The sequence below is a fragment of the Capsicum annuum genome, chromosome 9, assembly GCF_002878395.1.
Source record: "Capsicum annuum cultivar UCD-10X-F1 chromosome 9, UCD10Xv1.1, whole genome shotgun sequence".
Classification (NCBI taxonomy): Eukaryota; Viridiplantae; Streptophyta; class Magnoliopsida; order Solanales; family Solanaceae; genus Capsicum; species Capsicum annuum.
The window spans coordinates 185,743,686-185,755,674 of record NC_061119.1 but is presented as its reverse complement, the minus strand read 5'-3'; the positions used below and the strand labels follow the sequence as shown (position 1 = coordinate 185,755,674).

Sequence of the window (11,989 nt, the reverse complement as noted above, 5' to 3'; positions counted from 1 at the left end):
AAAGAAAGTAATGATAATATGTGGTGTTTATAAATCCCGAAGAATCTAGGGTGGTAACGAATTGTATATGTTAGAAAGGAGGGTTGATTTAGGTGACATGTTTAGGACCCTAGACGGAGTGAACGTGATGAATACATAGTCTAGTCCAACTTGTGTTATATGTGCATGTTAACTATTTCTTAGTATTGTTTGTTAATGCATGTTGTTAGGTGTAATCACATTGGGCTGAATTCATATGTAAAACTTGTGAATATTACAAGTGTTGGTTGTTGTCATAAGGTTGATAGAATAAGATTGACAGACACTTGTGTCTGTGATTTAGTACATGGATAGGAGGTATTCCCTGCAGGTCATGACTAGTGGACGATTGTAGGACCCGTGACGTGTATGTATGTATGTGTGTGTGCACGCTTGAATATATATATATATATATATATATATATATATATATATATTATATATATATATGTGTGTGTGTGTGTGTATATTATTGTACTTTGGTGATTGACTTGACTTTATTTGGCTTGACTTTACTTGACTTTGACATATTTGTTGACATTTTTTGACTCATTGTTAAGGATACTAAAGGTGCTTTAAGTGTACTTCTTGCATTAAAGTTATACATTATCGACTAAGTCTAGGTTAATGACTTGAGGTCTCGTTGACGGGGTGGGTTATACCTACGAATGTTGGGTCTGATTATTAAGGTTTTGACATGTGTTAAGCTCACCTAAATGCAATTGTTTCTTTATGATTTATAGTAGTCCTTGATGTAAGGTTAGGATTAGTGAATCAGGGTAGTGAAGTCATAAGGGTAAGAGCAGTATCTCGAGGTTCATAACCAGGTGGTTTAGAAAGAAGTAACTGAATCGATTTGAGAATAGAGAGATAGGGTTAAGGAATTATTAGGTTTCAATAATGGGGAAATGGGGTGATGGCGAAGCTCAGTAATTTGAATGTTAAGATCCATGTCCTCTTCTGAATGTTTATGTTATTTTTATGTAATCCTATTCGGGGCGACCGATGAGGCTTATCAGTATGGTATATTTTTTTATAGGAATCAGTGTTGATTTCATGATCATCGTGGATGGTGATTTTTTCACAGCTTCTACTCCTTTTATTCATGGTGAAATTTTTGTCCAGTCTTACTTTTTTACTTAGAAGTTCTTGTACATGTTTAGACTAGGTCCTTGGGTTGTTTTGTATTTGTTGAATTCAATTATTGTAATTTTATTGTAATAAAATCTTACTTATTTATTATTTAATAAAGACTTTCCCTAAATTTCTTAAAGGGTGGTAAGAGGTTCTCCTATCTAGGTGAATTAGAGCACGTGTCTTTACGATCCGACAAATGAAATCGTGAAAGGGATCATACTGAAAAATAAATTACAATAAAGAGAGACCCTCTATTTACAGGGGAAAAACTCTAACTTCCTCCAAAAGATAGACATTCATTATCATTTATAACACAATTGTTGAACTTATCTTTTCTTACTTCCATTATAAAAGTGATCTTCCTAGTTTTAAAAGATTTATTTTGTCCAAAAAATATATTTTTCAAAAATTTTAGCAAATCAAACATGAAAAAAATAAGAAAACATTTTTTGAAAAATATTTATTTCTAGAAAAGATTTTTATGCATACCAAACACACTCTTAACTTCTTAGTAGCCGTTTGACCATGAGAGTTTTTTCACTTCTTTTTTTTTTTTTTGAGAATTTATTTTACTTTAATGAAAAAAAATGAAAATAGTAGTATTTGATCATAAAAATTATTTTTAAAAAAATAAAAATAAATAAAATTTATTTTTCACTTTTTTCAACTTCTATTTTTCTCATAAAACTTCATAAATAACTTCAGTGATCAAATACAACATCAATTTCAACTCTAAAAAAATACTTATTATTTTCGCAACCAAACGGCCTTATTGTCATTTGTTAACCTGACAAAAAAAAAAAAAAAAAAAAAAAAAAAAAAAACTTCTTCCTTTTATATTTCTGGTGACGTCTCCCAACGGGAGAAAAAAAGAACAGAGGTTTTTAAAAATCTTACAGAGCCAACCTATATACACACAACAACAACCAAAAATGTTTCATTATATATAATTAATCATTTGGTGTGATTGCATCATAAATTTTTTTTTTTTATATATGTATATATAAATAATCATATATCATATTGACGAGCTAATTTACGTATTCGCTCTTCAGATCTCTCATCAACATCATGTCTTACGCTTATCTTTTCAAGTATATCATCATCGGCGACACCGGTAACTTTTCTCTTTTTTATCTCAGAAATTTTAATAGCTTAATTGATTTGGTTATTTAACTTTTTTATCTTATCGGTGAGCGTTCGATTGTCCAATAATCCCCCGTTTCCCCTTCCTCTAACCATTTTGTTTTTCAATTGTGATTGTTTTTATCTCAAAAATTTTAGTAGCTCAATTGATTGATTATCCAAACTTTTACTTATCGGTGAGGGTGCAAATGTGCACTAATCCCTCATTTCCCTTTCCCCTAAAATTGGTTTTATCATTAATTTGATTTCTAAATCTTTTATTTTTCGTTGAATTTTCTTTTCTTTTTTTTTGTGCCCCTTTATAATTTTTTTTCTGTAATTTATTTTCTCGGTTTTTGGTTTTCTTATGGATCTGGAATGATATGGAAGGTTATATGTCAATGGAGACTGTCGTAATTTTGATGTTATGATTATACAGACAAAATTGAATTTATGTTATCATGAGAATCTTAATATTTCAATTTTGTTTTGAATTTTTGGGTTATTTCTGTTGCATTTGATATCTTAATTATGGTTGGTGGATATAGTTGTTTTTTTCCCGACCGGAAGGATTTTGTTAGGACAAACTTGATGTTTTGGGTCATAAAAAATTTATAGTTAATTACGTTATGGGAAAATAAATTAGAGATTCAGCAGTTGGAGAATGCTTTTATCAGCCAAGTTAATTGGAACTAAATGATTTTCACAATCTAATAATATAATATTCAGTCAAGAAGAGAACATACCAGAAATGGCTGTAGTGTTCTCGACTTGAATCGAGCGGAAGCACTTAAGTTCTGTTGTTGATAAGAGAGGGTTTTCTTTTTTCTCTCTATACGTTTTCGCCTACTTTTTTAGAATACTGTAGATGGTGTATGTTATTCCCTTTTAATAGGTAGAAAGAGGACCAAACGGTTAATTCACACTTTCCATCAAAGTGGGTAAATGGAGTTATCAAAAATAACTTCCTCGGTATACTAAAATTTAGCAATTATCTATTAAACCAAAGTAACATTAAACATGTGCCATAAAACTAACATCCTCCATTGGCGCACGTAATATCATTCACTTAGTGGTTTAATGAACTTTTCAATCATAATATGCACATATGCTAAATCCAACATCATTTCTTGCTCGAGTAATTAATTAATATGAGTCATGGCGGTGATACACATCATTTCTCGACATAATTCCTTCCGTGTACTACTATGTTAGTGTCTTAGTCTATATTCAAGTCCCAACACAACCTTTAAATATATAAGTCCAACAATAATGCTTAGAATATATTTGTCTAAGTTAAGATCTATGATCGCCATTCTCAACATAATTTATACAAGGGAAAACGGGTAATAACATAAACATATATATAAATGAGTTCAAAGCGTCAATTACATAAACATAATAAAGTTCTTATATAGAGTCATTCATTGCCATCAATAATGCCTATTCTTCAATAAGTTTAACAAATATTTTGGGCAGTTATCCTTTCGTCAAAGGATCAACAATCATAAACTTGGTGCTAATAGGTTCAATTGTCACTTTATGTTAATGGACTTCTTCTTTAACTAAAAAGTATTTCAATTTTATATACTTAGCATCTTTTGAATACTTGTCATTTTAGAGAAGAAGATTGTCGATAGTATCACAATTAATTTTCAGCGGCCTGACATTATTGTTGACTAGTCCAAGTTCTGAAATAAAGTTTTACAACCAATTAGCTTGAATTGTGGCCTCAAAGCATGCCACTAGCTCAGCTTCCATAGTGGATGCAGCTATAACAGGCTGCTTTGTACTCTCTTATGATATTGCTCCTCCAGCTAACAAAAACAAAATAACCAAATGAGTATTTTCTTGTATCCACACAACCAGAATAATATGAATTTGGATATTTTTTTTATAATTGTGGTGTCCGGCCAGCTCGCGCACACATCGACATCTGAATTTGAATATTCAGTCATATCAAGATGATCAAATCTTCTGTAAGCGAGCATATGGTCTTTCATTTCCTGTAAGTATCGTGACACTTTGCGTCCCTCTAGTGGTCATTCCTGGATTACTTTGATATCGGTCCCAACATCTAAACAACAAAATGGATGTCTGGTCTTGTGCACGTTCGTGCAGATAATAGGCTCCCAACTATTGATGCATAAGGAACATATTTCATTTGCTTATTGACCTATTTATTTGATAGGCATTAATTGAGACTAAATGTATCTCTTTTTTGAATTGAAACGGTACTTGATGAGCACTTTTTGATTCTAAATATCTCTACCACTTTATTAATATAGGCTTTCTTAAACAATCCCAACAATCCTTGTAATTGATCCTAAAATATTTCTTTCACAATCACTTGAGATGCCTCTCCTCTATCTTTCATTTCAAAGTTGTTAGAGATAATTTCTTGGTATCATGCAACAAGCCAAGATCATTAGTAGCAAGAACGAAGTTGTCAACATACAGAACTAACATAATAAACTTATATAGAACTAACATAATAAACTTACTCTTACTCACCTTCGGATATATACATTGTTCATTAGTATTTTCCATAAATCCAAATGTGATAATAGTTTTGTCGAACTTAAGATATCATTGTTGGGAAGCTTGTTTAAGTCCTTATATGGACTTTTTGTGTTTAAATTTCCTCATCTAAGTTTCCTTTTATAAAAGCGATTTTCACATCCATTTGATGCAGCTCTAAGTCATAATGAGCTATTAATGCCATTACAATTCTAAGTGAATAAGATTCACCGGCAATTATATATGGACCATAAAGTTAACATTCTCTCACTTGGCATATGTAATATCATTCTCTTAATGGAATAAGATATAAGATATTCAGCCAAGAAAAACATACCAAAATCAGCTATAATATTGTTGACTTGAATCGAGTGGAAGCACTTGAGTTCTGTTCTTTATAAAAACAATTTTTCTTTTTGTTCTCTTTACCTTGTGCTTACTATTTTTTAATACCGTAGATCGAGTAGGTTATTCCCATTTTAATAGGAAGAGAAAACACAAACCAATTAATTCCTATTTTCCATCAAAGTGGATTGATGGAGTTATCCAAAATAACTTCCTCAATAAATTAAGGAAATTTGCATCCACTTTCATTCCCAAAGTCTTAAGTCTTGTTGCTATGTTTGTCATTTCAATGAAATGCTCTTGCATGATACGTGAACCATCAAACTTCATGATGGTCAAAGTGCCATTAGTGTCCTAGTAAGAGACTTATTAGCAGGTTTTTTGGCGCTTTCCATTTTGGGAAGAGTAGTTTTTAATATTCATTCATACAAACATTAAACCTAATATATTAGATCAATCCCAGTGCTTATAATAGGATCTTTTTTCGATACTACTATTTCCGGTAATAATAGTTGGCTTCTCAATGTAAAGTGCAACATCAAGATCTAAAATTACACGATGAAATTTGATCTGCTCGCACCAATCTGAGAAGTTAAAATTGTTAAACAGTCGTAATAGAAGCAGAGTATGCAAATAGAACATGCTCATTTGTTAATGTTTTGGGTTATGAATTTAAATGTATTATTAGATTCAGAAATGATTACTCGTAATGAATATTGATGTCCTCCTTTGGGCATAGTATCAAAATACAACTTTAGACATAATGATGCTTGAATGGGAGTGTAATGTAATTCGATAATCTTTAATGCAACAGTGAGTAATATTTATTATCTTTGGATAAATAAATAAAACTAACAACAACAACATATCCAGTGTAGTTCCACAATAAATAGAACTAACGATGCATCTAAATTATCTCTTTAATGTTTAATGGTTATAAGAACTAGGAATCAACCTTGTTATAAGTGTTATATTGTTATAAGCATCAAAATTAATAAGTAATTGAATCTAAGTTTAATCATGTCTTTCAGAATCAGTTATTCAATTCAAACACTTTGGTGATTAACAAATCCCCCATGTATAATTCCAAATAAATTATTTAACACCATCAGATTTCATAAACTTCGATCTTATGGATGCAGGCAGTTTGTTTACTTAATGATTATTTAACTTGTGCACTGCCTTAAACTTCCGCAATCACAACAAAATGCTTCCGAACTTGATATAAACGATTCCAGATTTACTTTCAGAAATCTTTAGCAACATTGGGAAGATGATTGATGCCCATATAATTTCTAATGAAGTATTGTTCTGTTAAGAAGTTACAACATCTTTTTCATGTAATCACATAAGCACAAATAGTACATACTTATCCAGCCTATAGTTTAAAGGCAATTGCTTACTGCCAGAAAAAAATGAACTATAACCATGTATTCTCTTTTATTTAAATATATTTTGGGCCCACATAATGCATTTGCAAAAAAGAATCTCAAGAATGCAGTACAGACGTGTAAAATAGAGAAGTGTAACTCTTATTTGATTTTAATTAAAGAATCACATGTTCATTGAATGTCTACCACTGCTAAAAGCTTCAACTTTAAGTTAAAAATTAAGAAGCCTCCACTAGTTTGCAGTAAAGAATTCATCGTCGTTTTTCAACAAAGTTGTGGATTGAGATTAATCAACTACATCACAGAAAAATTTGTTGGGATTTGGCTATACGAATACTCTATTAATTCAGCTACATTAGTGGTCTCGTGCCCATTTTATTGCAATATTCAGTACCTCATCATTTGCCTACTGGTGGTCGTCTAAATTTCTGTCATATATCTTACTGGGACATGTATGTCTCTCATGTAGTTGTAGTGATACGATGCATGACAAGTTCTAGAAATTTTACAAGTGCAAGAAGAACACTAATTCAGAGTTTTCTAATATGAATCTGGCCGCTTGTTTCATTGGTGGGAGTATCTCGATTATTCAGTCAGTATGCTTTTTCAGTTTATTGTTGCATCGTTGGAATTTTACGTATGACTATGTTTTGGTTACTAACAATAATGAAAAATTTGGTAGCAACCCATTATAGGAGGGAAGGATGTTAAAAGTCTTTAGACAGCATCTTAGACAGTTTATTGAGCAACTGTCAAATGACTTCTGGAAGCAACAACAACATACCCAATGAATTCCCACCTAGTGTGGTCTGGGGAGGGTAAAATATACGCAGCCCATACCACTACCTTCAAAGAAGTACAGAGGTTGTTTCCGATAGACCTCCAAACGACTTCTGGAAGCGTGTTTAGTTATTTTCCATGCGGCAACTCTTGTTTCCTATGAAGTAGTTCCCCTCAAAAAAACTGTATCTATCCGCTAGTCTCAATATCTAAGAAGTACCTCTATTTCTTCATCACTGCTCATCAACCTTTTTTTTTTTTTTTGCAATTTCCCAAAATCTGTCCATCATTAAAACAGCTTTAAAACACTCTACTTTTACTAGCTGATTGATTCCATGTTAAGCCCAACCATTCCCTCTTTCAGTTTGGCATAACAAAAATCCATTTCTAAGTTAATCTCTATTGATTTTTGATTCTTTAGCGGCGAAGTTCATGTCCTCGTAATTTGAGGAGTAACGCAAGAATCACATATGCTGAATGCTCCTTATTCAGTAGCTTAGTTTATTTTTTCTTTTGTATTCCACCAGCTGAAAATGCCAAATATTTTCTCTGAGAACTATACCAAAGCTGCTCCTTTGACTTTAAAATTGATTAATTTGCTGAATAGAAGCCCTTTGAAAAATCAATAAAGCAAGTAATTTGATAATGGTAAAACAGTAGTTGGAAAATATTTCTGAGATATATGTCTGCCTTTTGGTATATGGTGAAGTGGCTTTGAGTAAAAATCTGAATGCTCGTAATAAGTAAGCATATGATTTAAGAGATGAATTACATATGGCTTGTGGTGAGAATTGAGATTGCTAATCATGTGTCTCACCAACATATCATCATAAGAAACTGCCCTTTTATGGATTAGGGGCACCCAGAATTCGAAATCCTTGTGATGAGATTCTAAGCTCTTGTCTGTTAATTGTATATGCAATGTCAACTATGCTGAGTGATTCCTCGTACGAGTGCTTTTTGCTCTAGCATTTCCACATAGTTCATTTGATTCCGCTGGAATATTACTGAAATTGATGTATACATTGCTGAAGCCTTATATAACATCATCTCTAACAAATTTGTTGTGCAGGAGTCGGAAAATCCTGTCTTCTCTTGCAATTTACGGACAAACGATTTCAACCGGTCCATGACTTGACCATTGGGGTTGAATTTGGGGCTAGAATGATCACAATAGACAACAAACCAATAAAGCTACAGATCTGGGACACGGTTTGTTTCACATCTCCTCTTTCTTTTTCTGCTTCGATATATGCTGAACTACTAAAAAGATGTGATCATTAGTCTAAACTTTGCCTGATCATCTTATTGTTTTTGTCGTTTGGAGCTTATGACCATCTATGTAATTGCCTTAAATTCTTTTCTAGGCAGCATAATCATTTTTATCCTGTTCACGTTATTGTTTGCTTGTGCTGTCATTAAATAGCTGATAGCATGATTATAACAAATGATCTCTGTTTCAGGCTGGCCAAGAATCATTTAGATCTATCACAAGGTCATACTACAGAGGTGCTGCCGGGGCACTGCTTGTTTATGATATTACCAGGTATTTATCCTGCATTATGTTTTGACACTCATTATGCATGAGATTGAATTTAGCAAGCATAATTTGCTCTCATTTTTACACAAGGCGTACTTCTTGTCTTAGCTTTCTTGTATCAAAGCTCTAGAGATATTCCTTACACAAACTTGTTGTCCAGACGTGTTATCTATATATCAGACTTTTGGTGGCATCTGCAGTATACACTATAATCTTCAATTTAAGTAAGATGCGTTATCTATATATCAGACTTTTGGTGGAATCTGCAGCATACACTATAATCTTCAATTCAATTAATTGTAGAACGTTACATTATGCTCAATGTTATCTAATGGTGGTCTAAAGCTAGTTTGTCTTTTAATGTCAAAGAGCGGAACTGAAGAATGTTCTAATGCTAGTGAGCACTCTGTTATGTTTGTTCATAAATCTCACTTGACGTAATTGAACCAATTATCTGGTCTTCTGAATTAAATTTGATGCAGCGGGATCCATGAATTAAAATGTGGACAATAATTAATTGCTTTCTTCACTGTGCTTGTGTCTTTGTGGTGAATTGATTGTTGTCCCACCCCCAAATTAAACTTCATATCCAAATAAGGTCATTTACATATTTTTGTTGCTGAGTATCTTTTGATTTCATAATGGATAACTAGCAAATTGTGGGAATTTACAGTTCCTGTTGTCACTCTTTACTACATTTTCCTGGATTGTTCTGTTAGTGAAGAAGTGATGATTGTCTTTCCTTTGGAAATTTTATAGGAGGGAAACATTTAATCACCTTGCTAGTTGGCTGGAAGATGCAAGGCAGCATGCAAATGCAAACATGACTATAATGCTGATTGGAAACAAGTGTGATCTTGCTCACAGAAGAGCTGTAAGCACAGAGGAAGGTGAACAATTTGCCAAGGAAAATGGGTTGATATTTATGGAGGCCTCTGCTAAAACTGCTCAGAATGTTGAAGAGGTAAACAAATCATTTAATGTGCTACTAGAGCTTTCATATTATATAATGGACGTCAAAGTAATTAGGTGTACTTTTCAGGCTTTTATCAGAACAGCCTCCATGATCTATAAGAAAATACAGGATGGAGTGTTTGATGTATCAAACGAGGTATTACCTTATCCTGACTACATATGTATATTCTGCTTAATGTGCTTTGATGTGGACTGCTAATATTGTTACTTGTTAGAGAAGACTCAACTTCTGCCACAGTCAAATACTCCTATATCAAAGGAAATGATGTAAGAAAATTTGGGAAAAGTAGAGAAGAAATAGGATCGGCATACTTTGAAATAGTCGATCAGTTATGTTTCCTTCTGATCCTATCATGACATATGTTTCCTTCTGATCCTATCATGACATACTTTTATTTCTTTAAAGAATAATGAAAAACAATACTACCAAACGTATTGCCTTGTCCAGTGTCTTCTCCTATCTTTTTGCCTTTTTCCGAACATAAATTCTGCCATTGCTTCCAGGATATGTTTTGATCCCTAAGATAACTTTCATGGTGATAGTTGAGACCAGAGTAAAAGTACCAGGTGGAATAGTCGAGGTACAGGAAACTGGCCCAAACACTGCCATTATTGGAAATCTTAGACTAGACAGAAATGTGGTGCCTTATTGAGAACCAGATTCCATCGCATACAAGTTATTCCCTCTGTCCATTAATAGTTGTACACTATTGACTTGTCATACAGGTTAAGAAATAGTGAATGATAGGGTTTTTTTACCATGTTACCCTTTGAATATAATAAATTTAATGCTTTGGAAAATGCATTGGATAATGAATCATATTTAATGCTAAGGGTAAATGGGTAGAAATGGGTAAATTATCTTTCCAAGCTGGACAAGTATTGTTGGACATCTATTTTTAGTATAGTGGACAAGTAAAGATGGAAGGAGGGAGTAAGAAATAACGTGCTATTTCGAGGAGGGGAAGTGAAGTCGTTTGAAATGATATGTAGGTTTAAAAGATTAGTGACCATCAAGGAAGAGACGCCAACCTATCAATCCGCATTCCCTCTGTTTTACGAGATTTTAATTAATCAGATGGTCCAGCAGTAGAGCATATCTTTGTATACATAGGTCTCTGTTTGCTTAGGTATCAGTTGAATATCAATGCAAAAACTGTTTGCATGTAACTTAAATACCTGATTATTGTCTAGTGAAACAAGAACAAGGTTGCAGAAAAGCTTAGTGCTTCGTTTCATAGCACTAGAGCATATTTTTATATACATAGGTCTCTGTATCTTTCAGTTGAATATCAATGGAAAAACCATTTGCATGTAACTTAAATACCTGATTATTGTCTAGTGAAACAAGAAACAAGGTTGCAGAAAAGCTTAATGCTTCGTTTCATCGATGTTGTATCTATTCCCTTACCTGAAGAGTTGAATTTTCTTATTCTCTTTGCAGTCATATGGAATAAAAGTTGGGTATGGAGGCATTCCTGGCCCATCAGGCGGACGAGATGGAGCTGCTTCTCAAGGAGGGGGTTGTTGCAGTTGAAAATGGAGACTTTATTCTTTCAAATGTGATCGTGTCCTGTGGTGGTTATTTATTTATGCTCTTCTAGCATCTTAACATTCTGTGGTGTATCCAATTTGTTTGTGTTTATGTTAATATCTGGAAAATATAAGCAACGACACTTATGGGACTTGTCTTTGTTCTTTGATCTCTCCTTGTAATATTTGACTGCAAAATGTGTATAGTGTTTTATAAATCTTTCTGTGCGCGTGCGCATTTTTCCTTGAATGAAATCACCCAACCCTTAACCTTCCCCCCGCGCGCTGTGCTCAAAGAATATAAAGAAGTTTTGGTTTGAGATACGTTGTGCAATGGGCATGATCTAGCTTACTAAACCCAACTGAATCAATAAGAGAATTATGTCCTTTCGAGAAGTGGTGCATCAAAATTTGTTCTTGGTACTGACTACACTAGGTGCTAAAGTGATAGCAAGAGAGGCCAGACTGGTGATAATCTAGAGGTTGTTACTGAGCATTACCAGTCACATGGAAGAAGAGGTTAAATGGCAGGCCACTCCTCTTATCCCTATTGTTGAAGGACTCAAATCTTACCAAGATCCCCTATTATTGAATTCTGTAAAGAAAAGAATTTTGATTCTAATTC

At 33.2% G+C, this 11,989-nt stretch overlaps 1 protein-coding gene across 1 annotated transcript; it reads left to right on the top strand.

Annotated features, from left to right (window-relative positions):
• Nucleotides 1–1,928: 1,928 nt before the first annotated feature.
• Nucleotides 1,929–11,614, top strand: LOC107854757 (ras-related protein RABB1c). Its single transcript, XM_016699759.2, has 6 exons — nt 1,929–2,272; nt 8,389–8,528; nt 8,780–8,862; nt 9,616–9,820; nt 9,899–9,967; nt 11,276–11,614. The coding sequence occupies exons 1-6, from the start codon at nt 2,227–2,229 to the stop codon at nt 11,366–11,368; spliced, it is 636 nt and encodes a 211-aa protein (XP_016555245.1). The 5' UTR covers nt 1,929–2,226; the 3' UTR covers nt 11,369–11,614.
• The last annotated feature ends 375 nt before the right edge of the window (nt 11,615–11,989 follow it).